This window comes from Protopterus annectens, chromosome 9.part0 (assembly GCF_019279795.1).
Source record: "Protopterus annectens isolate FY-2018-M chromosome 9.part0, PAN1.0, whole genome shotgun sequence".
Classification (NCBI taxonomy): domain Eukaryota; kingdom Metazoa; phylum Chordata; order Ceratodontiformes; family Protopteridae; genus Protopterus; species Protopterus annectens.
The window spans coordinates 1,087,831,580-1,087,848,569 of NC_056743.1; the positions used below are offsets into that span (position 1 = coordinate 1,087,831,580).

Consider the following 16,990-nt stretch of genomic DNA (forward strand, 5'->3'; position numbering starts at 1 on the left):
TAAGAATTTCAAACTCTTAGCTATTTTTTCATTTTAATTAATAAGTTGATGACATTTAACTGATTCTTAATAAAAAATCTAGTTAATTTGATATTCATAAACAAATTTCACCTATCCAGACAATATCTGTCCTGTAAGTGAGCCAGTTTATTATCCATCTGATGATGTAGGGGCTTATGCCTATCTCAGTAAGTTTTAACTATGATCCCTGAGTGGGAGACTATATCAAAAGCTTTTGCCAGATGTATACTAGTAGTATGTACCGTTTTACCCTCATCCATGGGCCTGGTGACTTTCTCAAAGAAGTCCACCAGTTTGTTCACCGGCACAATGGTGGCACGGGCCATGACCTGTTCTCTGAGCTGGTCTATTATTTACTAGACTATTTAATTAGTACAAATATGGTATAAACAGTATAAGTTACCTTTGCCTCAAGTTTCTGAGATGGTTGTGAAATATTTTTTTTTGTCTGTTTGTTTTTATGTATTCAGCTTTATACTTGAATTAACAGGAAACAAATGAAATGAGATGGGAATGAATATCTAAACTTGTGATGAACAGATGTTAACAATATCCAAATACTGTCTTTAAGAACATTGGTGATAAATAACAAGTCTATAGAAATGTTGGAATGCTGGATAATAAGAACAGTGCTGATAAATATATCCAAAGGTTCTGAATGTATATTTTGGTTCTCCTGAATAATATAAACTGAAACAGTCTTCTCTACTGAATAATGCTGGGGAATGTTACTGAAGGGTAGTTTGGGAAAATATTTAATTCAGGTGCTTGTGCATACATCAACAATTTTATTGAAGTGGTCGCTTGGGTGAATGCTTCATTTTGGTGACTGCACATATTAGGAAATGCTACTGAAGGGTCTTTTGGGTAAATGTTTTATTTTGGTGATTATGCATACCTCAAAACTTTACTAAAGGGGTCAGTTGGGTGAATGTTTCATTTTGGTGCATGTGTACATTTCATTGTATATCAGGGAAGTGCTTCTGCATACATGGTCAGACTGCCACAACATGTTTGGGTGGGATGAAAGGCCGTGTGAGATATATTACATTGTTGATTTTTGGCATAGCTCATCCAGATATTTTGGACAATATTGCTGCCTTTTTCACTGCTGTGTCTTATTCTAACTCGAGGGATGGCTGGGCAAGATAAAATGATTTACTACTTTTGGAGTAATTCTTACATGGATCAGCCAGGTAATTTACATACTCCTGACTTTGTCATTTCTGTTTGGGGTTATACTCAGTGTTTGGCTCAGTGACATAAATGTTATTACTTGCACAAAAGTACCAACATGGGGCAACCATATATTTTGGGCAATATTCCTGGCTCTGTCAGTCATGTGTGGAAGGGCTCAGTAATATCTAAGTTTATGCCATTTGACTGAATGGCTCAGGTCTTCTCCTTACTGATGACACTGATTCTGTGTTACATAATAGCTGCACAATGTAATATAATGAATGTCTACTCAACAGGTTATGTGCAGCAAGTATCACCATAACTTTGCAGTAATGAAAGGGAGGTCATTATCACATTAGCAATACGTGCAGTTACAATATAGCTGAGAGTCATTATCACTTTTCTGGATAAAGTCTCAGCTGCGGTCATTGTTATTCACATAAGTAGAAGTCGTTATCACTTTGATGAATGCATAAGTCAGGTTGTGTTTTTTTCTCTACTTGGAGTCATTGCAAGCAACCCCCATCATTTTTCATCAACTACCTACCCTCCTAAACCCCTGATTTTTTTCTTCCTGTATGTATATATATATATAAATATATACATATATATATATATATACATATATATATATATATATATATATATATATATATATATATATATATATATATATATATATATATATATATATATATATATATATACACATATATATATATATATATATATATATATATATATATACGTAAATATATATATATATATATTTGTGCATATGTGTGTATGTGGATATAATATGTATGTACATAATGTACTTGCACATATATACACTGTTCACATGCATATACATATATATGTATATATATATATATATATATATATATATATATATATACACACACATATATATATTAGAGGTGATTTTTTTTGGTTCATTTTTATCTTTTTGTACAGGTGCATGGTACAGTAAATGTATGTAGGTCAGGACAGCAATTAGTAAGTTACCTCCATCCTTGATCCCTTAGGTCCATTGCTGAATGGGCATATGTAAAGAGAAAAGGCAGAGGTAAGGCAGACTGCTGACACTGAAGGAGGTCGTGAGACTGTAGTGGTATCAGCAGTCTGAGTGGGCAACCAGCAAAGGTATGGGGCACTTCAGATAACCACCAGCTCGAGCCCTATGCTTGTCCTTGGCATATTAGTGGAGCAGTGGTCCTTACCCTACCTTTTCTCTTTACATGTGCCCTTTCTGTGCTCCCTTGTCAGTGTCCACCCATACAGTATTTCAGCTAAGGTAAGGTAAGACTGTATCTTCTGATGTTCTCAGTCATTGTGTGTAATTTGGTGTTTTCACGGGTAGTAGGTATGTATCTATGTATCGTCATCACCAGTTATGTACCTAAGGCAAAGAATACTGCCCCTGTGGATATGATGGAAGATTTGGATGGGCTAACCGGTAATGCATATGATATACATATATATGTAGTCTTCCAATACATCTGTCAAACATCAGTAGTAATCTGTTTGCATTTTCTTTCCTGTGCAGGTTTGTCCACCAGGAGAACGACAAGTGAGACTGTGGGTATGTAGCCATTCCTACATTCACTGGGCTGCCAACCATGCCTCCGAAACTGAAAACCGGTACAACTTGAGCTTTCCCACATCCAGTGTGAAGGTATACTGGATTGCAAGAAGAGGTACGCATTGGAGCGGAGTACTGCAGTTGTTGGAAGAGAAGTGTTCCATCTACCCTGAGCCCGACATTCTTGTGCTGCACACTGGATGGAATGAGGTCATCAGTCAACCACTCGGAAGGCTACGGTTTCAAATCACAGCAATTTTGAACACCTGCAGTCATGTTGGCCACGTTTTCATTTTGTGCGGTCTGATATAATTTCACGACAGATATGGAAAACAGCAAACAGTCAACGGGCAGCTCACAAGACCAGACGTTTAAAGAATGGGCTCATGCATGGCTTGATGCACAGAGTCAGTGGATCTACAATCTGCCATGACAGCATCACCGCAGAAGATGTTCACCTTTCACCTAACTGAGGAGGGCATTGCATTGTTCTTGACTGACCTCCACAATGGCATGAGGAGAGCGATGCATGATTGCTAACATGTAGCTTGTGAGAAGAATGGAACACACCCATGACCAAGTAGGACCAATATAGTAAGTAAAACTCTATTATGAAATGTGTTGTGTAAAATATTTTTTTCTGAGTTTGGCAAATAACTGTTGTAAGGAGCTGGTGAGGATGCCGAGAAAGAACTGTTTCAGGAGAGTGCTACCACGTACAATCTAATATGTCAGTGACCATCTTGCAATACCTCTTTTTTTAGTCTGCTTTTATCAGGCATGTGTAGAGTTTAGATGACAGGAAGGACTTACTAATAAAGAACTTAATCCCTTAGGTCTACAAATGATGCATCATTTTGAAGCTGACATTCAGATGCACAACGTCTACACTGATATGTAGGCTCTGTCTGTTACAGGTGAAGAGATATGCTTTGTTTATCAATTATGAGAAATAATATATTAATCATATTTCTGTGAATAACTCAAGAAAGGAGCATCACGCAGTATGGTTAAGGTATCATTTTAAAGCTGACATTCATACTAACAAATTAAATTCAAATTGTATGGGTTTGCATGGTACATTGACCAAGATACTGTGCTTTGCTTTTCCAAAAAGGTAAAAAATATGCACAATATCAACATTCCTTGCCAAATATTTAATAATGACTTTGATATGCACTATCAACATTTACATTGTTGGAAAGGTCAGTGTCTGCTGAACAACTTTCGCGTTTACATTTTTTGTCTAGCTCTTATAATTAAAGAGTTATGAACATTTGTTTTCTGTATGGCATTACAAATGGATGTTCTGAAAATGAGCTCAGGCTGCACTGTTGTTCCTATGGTGGAATTAAGGAGGCAGCTTTTTCTGAGCTGCTCCAGAGTGAATGAGTCAATCCCTTTAGGCCCTTGGGAGATAACCTCAGGGTCAGCAGTAGGATTTTTGAAAATAAATTTGTGAAAGTCAGGGACTCTGTAGTACCCATCAGGTTTCCTGAAAGCAGGAGGAAGGGTGTCAGGAGTTAAACTAGATCCCATGAAAACATCATCCACAACATCCAGGACAGGAGGAATGGCCAAGGGTCTGTGCTGTGGAAGATCTAAGAATTCCCTGAGTCTCTTTTTAAACTGAGAGTAGTCCTGACATTCTCACTGGAAACGCTCCTTTAAAGTATGAAGGGTTTCCCCAAAGGAAAAATCCTTGGGTGGAGAGGCTGAAGGAATGGATTCCCCTGCTTCAGAATCCTCATAAGCAGAGAGGGTTTATGCATGTCTTCATATTCAGAGGCATCAGAGTCATCGGACTCCTGTTCAAACAAAACTACTGGGGATAAATCGCTTTTTCTCTTGGAAGGGTAGCTTGGCTTCCCCTGATCAGCATTATAAGGTCTTCTACCATTTTAAGCATTTGAGACTGAGGCAAGGAAGCAGGTGCCTGAGAATGGAGTCGTCGGTTTCTTGGGTATGGTTCGTACCATGGGCCTTAGAAACTCAGTAGTTTTCGAAAAGAGCAGTAGAGGCGAAAGAAGTCGTCGGTTTATGTCGAGAATCGGTAGTGCGAAGTACTTCCTCAGAAGCCGGTGCCTGCTCAGTGGCTCTGGATCCATCCAAGGTAGAGACAACCGCAGGATCCTTAGTCGATGAAGAGTTTTGCGGTATACCAGACGCCGAAAGGGTTTCGGTAGCGGCCTGCGAATCCACAGAAGCAGGCATCAAAGGCTGTGAAAGCCCCTCACTGAGGATCGGAGAACTGATGACTAGCTTAACAGAAGGATCATCAGTAGGTATGGACTTGTGCGATCTGTCTCTGTCTTTATCCTTATGTTTTTTCAGAAGATCTGCTGCCAGATGGCTTACTGAAGACATATCAGAAATCGAGGACTGAGAGCGAAAATATTTAGCTACAATAAGGGCCTGACGACGTATAGTTCTGTTGTTGAACAAGCTCAAAAGCGACACTGGGGGACATCGTGGTCTGGCCCTAAGCAAGTGATGCAGCAAATATGAAAGTCTCGGTGTGGTATTTGCTTTCCACAGGCGAGACAATTGTTAACTTTTTCTGACATCGGTTAGAGCAAGAAAAAAGGATCCCTAACAGGGTACTTAGCTTTAGAAGACTTCAACTTCAATTCGGAAACTCAGGTAGCGGCTGACCGGCACTCGTCCAATCTGCTTATGCTTCGGGCTCCTCGGCAAGAAAGACTGGTGTAATGGCGTCGACTGCCTTACTTTATACTACTGACGACCTGATGTCAGTAATGAAGCGACAGCAACCAGCGCAAAAGTACTAAGCCTCTGATATTCGGGCCGACTAAGGGCTACCCTGGCAGGGATAACCCAAATGCGATGACTGCAACAGTGAAACACGAAAAGAACATCACTGTGTATGGTCATGGGAAGCAGCCAAACAGAAGAGACACGTGTCGTGGCTGTCTTTATGGGGAATCTGCCCCCCACATTGACATTTTTCCTTTTTGGATGCCATGAACCCAAACAACATTAAATAAAAAGGAAACATGAGGAGAAACTCTAACAGGGAACTTATCTGAAACATGGCTTGGAAACCAGCACAGCAGAAAAGCATTCAGATAGACATTCGATGGCATTTGAACTAGTGGCAAAGAAACTCTGACTGTGTACGTCCGTACATCACCTCCATGCCCTCCGCCTTGCACTGGGAGTATACATGTGATATATGGCACCAGTAAGTACTAAAGGCTTTGGTACACTGGCTGGATGATGGGCTGTCCTTGGCAGGAGATCCCTTCAGTTATGAGTATCGCCAACAGTGATAATGGAAGGAAATCATTTCTGGCTGGAGAAAAGCAGGGTGAAGGGAAGTATAAATAAAAAATTGTATAGCAGAGTTTAAACTGAGATAGTGCTGTGTTAGTTATTTTGCCTACATGGTTTGAAAAACTTAGAGAAAAATCAAAGTTAAGTCCTAGGTATGTGCATGCAGAATCAAGAGGAATGATGATTATGGGGTTATCAGTAATTTTAATAAGGGGTAAATGAGCAAGTTTTTGAGGTGTTATAAATAGCATAAAGTTATTTTTTGTGGTTAATTAGAACGTTCTCATTCTCAGCTCAGTTGCATAGCTTAGAGAAAGTCTGTCGTAGTTTGTTCTGTATATCAGAAGAACATTTTTTGGCTTGTTAACACAGAAGGTTACCATCTGCATACAGTATGACATTGAGGGATGAGGGGTCACTGACAGGTTATCTGTAACATCATTAATAATGAAAACAGAATGGGGCAAATGGAAAATATAATGCAACACTGGAAAACACATGCAGGTCAGCATCTTAACTGAATTACAAGAGGAAGCATCTCCCCAAACATTTGGCACCTCCTAGAAAATTTTTCAAGGACTTACATTTGGATGCTTTGGTATATACTGTGCCCTTATAGGTCCATTCCGTCTTTCTTGGTTGCATCTTTCAATCCTTGTCAGTGCAGGCATTTTTGATAGTAATCTATCCAATGATAGAGATTTTGCTTTATGAGATATTATCTACATAAACAGACTTTCTAACATGTCACAATGGCCATGGCAAATGCAATGCTACATATCTAAAATAGTATGCCTTTTTCTAGCAAACTACTTGGATAACATATTTGAAAGGATAGTTGTATAAAATCTTACCATAACCATAGATGTCCTTTTCTTCTATATGCTGCAGTATTCATAACATAAGGGGGGGGGGGGGGGGGGTCCATCTGACTCATATGTCCGGCCACTATAAAAAAGTCTATCACTACTGTGAGGTACATGTGACATCGTACAGAATCCAAAACGTACAACAGTCATAAAATTACGTCAGGTATAAAACAGACATTGGCAAGTACCAGACCTCAAAACTGAATGTCGCCAATTGATTCATGATTCAATTCAATTCTGATTCATGGTGAAGAAAACATGCCACCAGAAGACAGGCAAGCATCAGGGGGAAGTGGGGGGAGTAATACTGCAGCATATAGAAGATAGAAGAGAAGGACATCTATGGTTATGGTAAGATTTTACACAACTATTCTATGTCCTCCTATTCATATGCTGCAGTATTCATAACATAAGGTAGAGTACCAAAACACATGCAAAAGAAGAACTGGGCAGAGGAGCAGGAACATTCTCTACAAACTCGTGCATAATAGTCCTGGCAAAACCAGCTCTGGATTTGGAAATGCCATTAAGTTTATAACGTTTTGTGAAAGTAAACAGAAGCCCACATAGCTGCTTCCAGGATAGAGGATGTATCCTGGCCTTTAAAGAAGGTACCAGAGGAAGGTACTGCTCTAGTGGAATGAGTCTTAATATGGAAGGGTAGATTCTTTCCATGAGCCAAATAACAGAAGGAAATAGTTTTGGAAGCAGGTTGGCCCAAGGCCCTTCTGCGATGGGAAGCAAACAGGCGGTCAGATTTCCAAATCTGTTTGGTTTTATCCAAATAATATCTGAGTTGCCTCTTCACATCTAAAGCGTGCAGGATCCTATCACTACAGAACTGAGGAGAAAGGAAAAAGGTTTGAAGACAGATAAGACTGATTGAGAGATAACTCAGTAACCACCCTGGCATAAAGGAGGGATTAGTGTGTAGGGAAACCCTATCACTGTGGAAAACTGTGAAGGGGAAGGGGATATGAGAGCTTGCAACTCAGACACCCTTCTGGCAGAAGTAATGGCCATAAGAAAGATTGTTTTCCAAGTGTAGTGTTGCTGGGAAGCAGAACTTGCTGATTCAAAAGGGGCCAGGGTAAGTTTTTCTAAGACAAAGTTGAGATCCCAAGGAGGAGAGACTGGTTTCCTTGCTGGTCTGATGTGAAGGACACCTTTTAAGAAGAGTTTAACTTCCAACCTGGAAGCTAAAGGAGGAGACATAGGCAGACATGCAGAGATAGCAGACAGATGAGCTTTTACTAAGGAGTACGACAGCCCACTCTTCAGTAATTCACACAGATAGGACAGGACCACTAGAACATCCACTAACAGTGGTTGTAAATCCTTTTTAAGGCACCAGATGGAAAACCATTTCCATTTGGAAACATAGGGTTTCCTAGTTGTTGGTTTTCTGGCCTCCCGCAGAACTTGTAGCACCATCCTCAGAAAAAAGGTGTCTGAAGGAAATCAAAACCCTCACACAGAGTCAGTTGTAGAGCTGACATCTGTGGATGAACTCAAGTTCCCTTGTCCTGTGTGAGTAGGTTCATTCTGTGGGGTAACTTGTGGTGATTGTCCTTGGCTAAATGTAGAAGAAGGGGGAACCAATGCTGCCTTGACCAAAAGAGAGTCACCAGCAAGACTTCTGGTTGTTCCTGTTGGATTTTCAACAGGACCTTTTGAAGAAGTGGGAATGGGGAGAATGCATAAAGAAACATCCCATTCCAAAAGAAAGACAGGGCATCCACCTTCCATGCCAAGGGCTCTGGGACCCTTGCACAAAACTTGGGAAGTTGCATGTTCATGGGGGAGGCAAAGAGATCTACCGGAGGTATACCCCATCAATGGACTATGTCCAGAAACACATCCCTGTGTAGCATCCATTCGTGGGATTGAGTCATTGCTCAGTGCGTCTGCCACCACATTCTGAGTCGAAGGAATGTAAACCACTTGGAGGGAAAGTTGACTCTGAAGAGCTATTTCCCTGGCCTGCAAGGCCAGTCTGCACAGAAGGTAGTACTTGTCTCTCCCTGTTTGTTGACATACCAGAGAACTGTGGTACTGTCTGAAAACCATCCTAAAACCCCTGGGGAAAGATGAGGTGTGAAGATCAGGGCCCTCATCTCCTTTATACTGATGTACTCCCTTTTCTGGGCTGGAGACCAGGCATCTTTGACCCTTCATGAGTCCACAGCTGCTGTCCATCCCATGTCTGACGCATCCGTGTAGAGCTCCTGAGTGGGAGGAGGTGGCTGTAAGGCTAAACCTGGATTCTCTGCCATCTGTCGGAGCCACTAGTGTATTTCCTTTCTTGGGAGTGTTGTACCCATACTGTTCTCAAAAAAACACTTGAATTTCCTCATGTGCAATTTGGCTAAAGGGAGCAGTGGAACTGTGGAAGCCATGAATCCCAGGAGGCAAGGAAACTCCCTGGCAGTCAGAGATTGTAGGAGCAAGAGATTCTGGAAGTAGGAGGTGAGAAGCAGAACATTTTCTTGGGGCAGGGAAGCCAACATCCTAACTGGATCCTGCAGCCAAGAAAGATGTGATCTTCAGAACAGACCAGAGAAGATTTATGGTAACTGACAGTGAATCCTAGACTCTCTAACAGTGACACTGTGAAGGAGAGCTTCTCCTGAAGGATGTCTGAAGTCTGAGCCTGGAAGAGAAGGTTGCCTAGCCATGAAAATATCTGTATGCCCTGTAGCCTGAAAAAGGGCTATGACAGGAGCTAAGCATTTTGTGAACACCCTTGTGGCCACAGATAATCCAAAGTGCAAGGCACAGAATACAAAATGTGATGAAGCAATAGCAAAGCGAAGAAACTTCCTGAACCACAGATGAATGGGAATACGAAGATAGGCATCCTTGATGCCCAGTGACACCATGAAGACCTGGGGAAGGATGCGAGGAAGAAGGGTAGGTAAGGTTAACATACGAAAGGTGGGAACTTTCAGCAAGGTATTTAGATGGGAAAGGTCTAGAATGGGTCTCCAAGAACCATCCTTTCTGGGTACCAGGAAAGTACAGTTTTGTACCTACCATAAATGTAGATGTCCGAACTGGATAGCATCTGCAGTCATAACAAATGGGTTGTCCTGTCGTCAGGCAGCCCTTCGGTCGGCCGGATTCCAAAGTCTGGGTCCGGCTTCGGCTGATGTCACACTTCACCCGACGTCATCTCTGCTGGTCTTCGGATATAAAGGCATCAGCCGACGCCATTTTCCTCAGTGTTTCTTGCCCCAGATGCCAATTGCCCTCTTGGAAAGCTAAATTTTGGATAATGCCAATGTTTCCAAAATAGTAGAAGGCAAACACAAAAAATAAACATGTATGTACATATATACAAACAAATACACCATAAGAGACTCCCCCGCTAGCTATTAGGAGGGTAATTACCCTAGGAGTACCACAGAGGGGAAGGAGGGAGGGTAATCCTGACTGCAGATGCTATCCAGTTCGGACATCTACATTTATGGTAGGTACAAAACTGTACTATGTCCTTCATGGATGCATCTGCAGTCATAACAAATGGGTAGAATACCATAGCCAAACTAAGGGAGGAGGAAAAAGAATTATGGTGTAGTCAGGATCCCTTGCAGTAAAGCAGTGGCAAACCCTGCTCGGGATCTAGAATATAGAGGTAAATTATAATGCTTGGCAAATGTATGCACGGAGGTCCAAGTAGCCGCCTCAATAATGTCCTTGGTTGCCACTCCTCTTAAGAAAGCTGTGGTAGTGGCTGTAGCCCTTGTAGAATGAGGTCTTATGTTCTGTGGGACTGGTTTTCCATGGTAGGAGTAACAGAATCTTATGCAATTTCCTATCCATTTGGAGATTGTCTGTTTGGAAATTGCTTTTCCTTCCCTTCCTGTTGCATAGGCTACAAAGAGCTGGTCAGTTTTTCTGTTACCTTTGGTTCTGTCCAGGTAGTAGCGTAACTGTCTATGTACATCCAAGGTATGTAGCATTCTTTCACCTTTGTTTTGTGGGTTGGGAAAGAAGGTAGGTAGGTGGATTGCCTGGTTTAAAGACACTCTGGATACCACCTTAGGCATAAATGTTGGATTAGTTCTCATGGACACCCTATCTTGATGGAAGATTAGGAAGGGTTGCACTGCCATTAAGGCCTGTAGTTCCGAAACCCTCCTTGCTGAAGTAATAGCCAGTAGGAAAGCAGTTTTCCATGACAGGTGTTGTAGATCTGCTGTTGCTGCTGGTTCAAACGGAGGGAGTGTCAATTTTTCTAGTACAAAATTCAAGTCCCATGCTGGTAATGGTGGCTTCCTAGGAGGTTTTACATTTTTGATCCCTCTGAGGAACTGCCTGAGTAGAGGATGTGAAAAGACAGGCGGATCAAAGCTGTATTCTGATGAGATAGCTGATGCATGTATCTTGATGGAGGAATAGGACAGGCCTGTATGTAGAAGCTCTGCCAAGTATTCCAGAATGTTACCAATATCTATGTTCGACACATCTTTTCCTCTTTCAGTACTCCAAATGCCGAACCTTTTCCATTTTCCTGCATAGTTCCTTCTTGTTGAAGGTCTGCGGGCTTCAAGGATGATGTCTTTAACCCTTTGTGAAAGGTGTGGGTTAGTTACTGCTATGTGAGGTTCCAGGCAGTCAGTTGCAAGGTTTTTAGGTTTGGATGTATGATGCTGTAGTTGTTCTGAGTTAACATCAGAGGCATCAAGGGTATTGACCACATTTTCTCCCGAGACATGCTCCTCAGCAATGGATACCAGTTTTGTCTTGGCCAGTTCGGAGCTATCAGAATTATCCTTGGACATTCCTCTTTGATTTTCAGTAGTATCTTGTGCATCAAGGGAAGAGGTGGGAATGCATATGCTGTCAGGCCTTTCCAGCTGAAGGATAGAGAGTCCACCTTCCATGCTAGTGGGTGGAATGTCCTTGTGCAGAATTTTTTGAGCTGGTGATTTTGTGGGGAAGCGAATAGATCTATTAGTGGCATTCCCCATTTCTTTGTGATGACCTTGAAGATGTCCGGGTGTAGCATCCATTCGTGAGCATCCGAGGTGGTTCTGCTTAAAATGTCTGCTAGGGTGTTCTCTTTTCCGGGTACAAATATTGCCTGTAACTGGATGTTGTAGCTTAGAGCCAGATTCCAAAGGTCCAAAGTCATACTGCATAGGGGTATGAATGAGTGCCTCCCTGTTTGTTGATGTACCACATGACTGTGGTGTTGTCTGTCCTTATCATCAAATGGCCTTCTTTGAGGAATGGTCTGAATTTTAGCATTGCCAGCTTTACTGCCAGCATCTCTTTTTGGTTTATGTGTAGGTGCAGCTGTTCCTGAGTCCACAGTCCTTGTACGCATTTGTCCAGCATGTGTGCTCCCCATCCTAGGTCTGAGGCGTCCGTTGTGATGGTTTGGCTTGCTCGGAAGTTGTGGAAGGGTAGGCCTGGGTTTGACTGGCATGCCTGAGCCCACCATAGGAACTCCTGTTTTAAGCATGGGATTAGTGGTATTTCTGTTTCTAAGCTGTGCCTGTGTTGAGACCATAAATTCTTTAGGTACCACTGTAACTTTCTCATATGTAGTCTGGCATGTGGAACCAAGATTATGCAAGATGCCATGAATCCCAAGGCCTGCAGAACTTTTCTTGCTGTTAGTTTGTTCTGCTTTGTTAATGCCAAGAAGTAAAGTGGAAGCTCTTTTTGTTTTTCTGCAGTTAGGAATGCCATTTGTTTTACTGTGTCCAATTCCGCACCCAGGAAAGTTCTTGTCTGGGATGGTATCAGCCTTGACTTTTGTAAATTGACTGTGTATCCCAGGGCTTGAAGCAAGTAAATGACCCTTTGTAAATCTGTTGTCAGCTTGCTTTTGTTGTCCGCTTGTAGCAGGCAGTCGTCCAGGTATGGATAAATTTGGATTCCCTGTACTCTGCAGTGAGCGATTACTGATGCCAGGCATTTTGTGAATACTCTGGACGCAGTAGATAAGCCAAAGGGCAATGCTGAGAATTGATAATGTTCTGATCCTGCAAGAAATCTGAGGTATCTTCTGCAATTTGGTCGAATGGGGACGTGCAGGTATGCCTCCTTGAGATCTAGAGTTACCAGCCAGCACTCCTTGCCCAGCATGGGAAGAAGTTGCTGTAGGGTCAGCATTTTGAATTTTGGGACAATGATGTATGTGTTTAAGATGGACAGGTCGAGAATAGGTCTCCAGTTTTTCTCTTTTCTTGGTACTAGGAAGAGTCTGGAGTAGAATCCTTTGCCCTGTTCTGTTATTGGTACTCTTTCCACAGCTCTCATCTTTGTTAATTCCGCTATTTGGTGCAGGGCTTCTATTCTTTGATTTGGGGCAGGTTTGGCATTCCTCTTTTACTGGTAAAGTGTGGAAGTGGAACCGGTAGCCTTGGTCTATGGTTTGCAAAATCCACTTGTCTTTTGTGATGTAGTGCCAATTTTTCGAGAATAAGGCTAGCTTTCCGCCTAATGGTGCTGCTATTTGCTCCCTGGTAGGCGGAATCAGAACCAAGTCACTGTGATTGTCCTGTTGCAGTGGCAGTGGTTGTGTCTGTGCCTCGGTTATTGCCTTGCCACTGTCGTCCTCTGTAGGCACCTCCTCTGGATTGATTTCTGCCCCTAGAGCGTCTGTTCCTGCCCCTTTGTGATCTTGTGGAGTCAGGAAAGGACCAATTTTGGCAGGCCAGGTCTTGCTAAACCGTTGCAGCAGAACCTGTAGGAAATCTTTAACTGTTTGTACAGATTTTGCCTTCTCTTCCATTTTATTCATTACCTGCTGGGCAGGTTCCCCAAATAGACTGGCCTTATCCATAGGAGCATCCAATAGCTTAGCTTTAACGTGATCCGGTAAGACCTGTTCTTTCAACCATGCATGCCTTCTTATCACTGTGCCAGTCATGGCTGATCTAAATGAAGCCTCCAGTGCATCATAGCCACATTTTAAGGAATGGTTACTAACCTGTTGTATGTTATTCACCATTTCTAATACAGATTTCTTATCTAAAGATTCATCAGAGGACAGCTTTTTAATTAACTGATCAAGCATAAACTCTTGGTATTGAATCATGTGAAACTGACAGTTTAAGGCTCTAGCTGAGAGAGTAGCAGAGGTGTAGACTTTTTTCCCCCATCTCTCCAAGGACCTGGATTCCCTTTCAGAAGGAATAGGGTTTTTTGCTGTGGTTGAGGCTACTGCCTTAGGCCCCTGGGATATAGTTTCGGGGTCTGCAAGTGGGGCCTTGTATAGGTGGTGATGAGTGTCTGGCACCCTGTAAAATCTATCTGGTTTGGCAGGGGCTGGAGGTAAGGAATCAGGTGCAGTGCAGACATCATTAAATGCATCGTCCACAACAGAAAGGACAGGAGGTATAGCTAAGGGCCTATGTTGTGGTAAGTGCAGAAAAGTTCTAAGTCTTTTTCTGGAATCTGAGAAATCCTGTCCCTGCCATTGGAATTGTTCTCTCATGGCATGTAAGGTTTCCCCAGAGGAGAATTCCTCTGGTGGAGAGGCAGCTGGAATGGATTCTTCAGCATCGGAGTCTTCATAATTGGAAAAAGGAGCCTCTGGCTGGTCTGTAATGTCTGAGTCATCCGCAGAATCATCAGAGGACACAGGCTCGGGGGACTCTGCTCTAGGTCTCTTTTCTGGAGGCTGAGAGGCCCTGTCTGGGTGAGATTGAGATCCCCTAATTAAGGATATTAAATCTTCTGCCAGAGTAAGCATTTGTGAACTAGAAGTGGGCCTGGTTGAGGGGGGTTTAACAGGCACTGATTTAGTAGATTTGGCTGCTTTAGCCCTGGCAAAGGCCTTAATAGACATGGCTGCAGGAGGCCTAGCAGCACCACGTGCTGGGGTAGAGACATCCAAAGGGATGGTGTGTCTGATAAGTCACTAGTAACCACAGTTGTAGGTAAAATTTCTGAGGCTGATTCAAGTAAAGTAGCAGGAACCTCAGTAGTAGTCATTGATTCGGCTGTATTTTGATCAGTTTTCTCGGTTTCGGCCGAAACCGAGACACTCGCGGTTTGCTTAACCGTGGTTTCGGCCGAAACCGCGGACCGCGAGTGTCGGTCTTTTTCTTTGCGTTTTTTAACAATTTGGGTAGTCGGAGGAACCGACGGCATAATGTACGCAAAATCTGAGCCGAAAAACTGTTCAGCAAACTCCGACCGACGCCTAAGCGTTCGTTGGTTGAAGGAAGCACAGGCCGAACAGGCTGCTACGTCGTGGTCTGGGCCTAAACAAGGCAAACAGTAAGAGTGGAAATCTTTATGAGGTATTTGTTTCCCACAAGTTAAACAGTTATTGACTTTTTCTGACATCGGCTGAGACAAGAAAGAGTCCCCAACGGGGTACTTAGCTTTTAGAAGTCTTTGAAGTAGTATTCGGTAGTAGTAATCTCTGGATCTGACCGACCGGCACTTGCGAACAGCTTCTGCTTCGGGCGCCACGCGGCAAGAAAGACTGAGGAAAATGGCGTCGGCTGATGCCTTTATACCTGAAGACCAGCAGAGATGACGTCGGGTGAAGTGCGACATCAGCCGAAGCCGGACCCAGACTTTGGAATCCGCCCGACCGAAGGGCTGCCTGACGACAGGACAACCCATTTGTTATGACTGCAGATGCATCCATGAAGGACATGGTAGAACCCTTTGCCTACTTGGGAGAGCGACAACACCTGAATACTGCCCTGAGAAATGAGGTTGGAAATGATATGTGAAAAAAGTTGTAGTTGTTCTTTTGGAGGTTGTGGAATACCCATGAAAGGGGGAGAAGTCTTCCACACCATAAAGTATCCTTGCAGGATGATGGATAGGACCCAAGAGTCTTGAGTTATCTGTTTCCAAGCAGGGAGAGAAAGAGAAAGGTGAAGAGACAGATGCGTTAATGGCTCAGGAGGCGAGTAGTCACAGACTACCTGGCTTAGCTTAAAAGGGCTGTTTCTGTGTGGGAGTAGAAGAGGTACATTTACAAGAAAATTGTCTCCTGGAATCCCTCAACTTTGGAAGATTGAGACCTTACAGACTTTCTAACAAAGGTGGTCTTAGTAGGGTAGTTTCACGGGAACCAGGGCAACAAAGATATGGTTAGGGTCTTGCAGCTCTTTACCTTTCCCCTGAAGAGATTTGAAAAGTTCTGCAGTTGAGGTATCAAACAAGGCCTGTCCAGGGGAGCATCCATGATTTTTGCCTTAATGTCATCAGCCAAAGGTAGGAGCTTGAACCAAGAATACTTCCTCAGGACTGACCCAGATGCAGCAGCTCTAGCTGATGCCTGCACACCATCACAGCTACACTTTATGGAATGCCATGTAACCTAAGCTGAGGAGTGTTAGGGATGAAGGAAACCTTAGCCTTAGTGGGAGAGGTGGGAGAGTCAGGAAGCTCAGATAATAGTTGGCCAGCGTCCTAAAGAAGAGCCAAAGAATACTTGGCCATATGGGTCTGACAGTTAACGGCCCTAAAGGCCAGAGTAGCTGAAGTATAAATCTTTTTTTCCTATTCTCTCCGTGACCTTGCTCTCTTTATCTGAGGGGAGCAGGTAAGTGAAAGGTAGCATCTTAGATGCTTTGTCTGCAGAAACTGAAGTGGTAGCAAGGTCTGTAGAGGGACATTTGAATAGGAATTTGGAATACTCCATCACTTTATAAAATTTATCTGGCCTTTTGGGTGCTGGAGGCGAAGAATCTGGGCACTTAGAAGCAGCAGCAAAGCCATCTAGGAATATAGGCAGAACAGGACATATGGCAGATGGGGAAGGGCAGTCCATCTGTAGTGGGTCATAGTACCATTTTTGGATGTCTGATACCTGACAACAATCCCACTTGAAAAACGTATTCATCTTAAGAATTGTTTCCCCAAATGAGATATCCTCCACCGGGGAATCAGTGCTATCAGATTCCTCTTCTGGGGAGGCATAAATTTGGGCTAAATAAGCCAAAGATTCATTCCCTGATCATTCCTCATCATCTGAGGAAAACTTCTCAGAAGTCCTCATCTGAGGAGTAGAGGAAGGAATGGAAGGAGAAAGGAGAGAGAGAGAGAGCTG

The 16,990-nt window shown here is 42.9% G+C and overlaps 1 protein-coding gene across 4 annotated transcripts in view; it reads right to left on the reverse strand.

The window, feature by feature from the left end:
• The window catches only part of LOC122811822 (cyclic AMP-dependent transcription factor ATF-7-like), a 2,228,331-nt gene that overhangs the window by 1,189,282 nt on the left and 1,022,059 nt on the right, over positions 1–16,990 (reverse strand). The window contains exon 1 of one of the 4 annotated variants that reach the window (XM_044083932.1): positions 6,667–6,753. The exons of the other annotated variants lie outside the window; for them this stretch is intronic. Within the exon in view, the coding sequence (XP_043939867.1) occupies positions 6,667–6,727 (61 nt within the window). The 5' untranslated portion in view covers positions 6,728–6,753. Of the gene's footprint in view, positions 1–6,666; positions 6,754–16,990 lie in introns of those variants that run through there. 4 annotated transcript variants of the gene reach the window in all.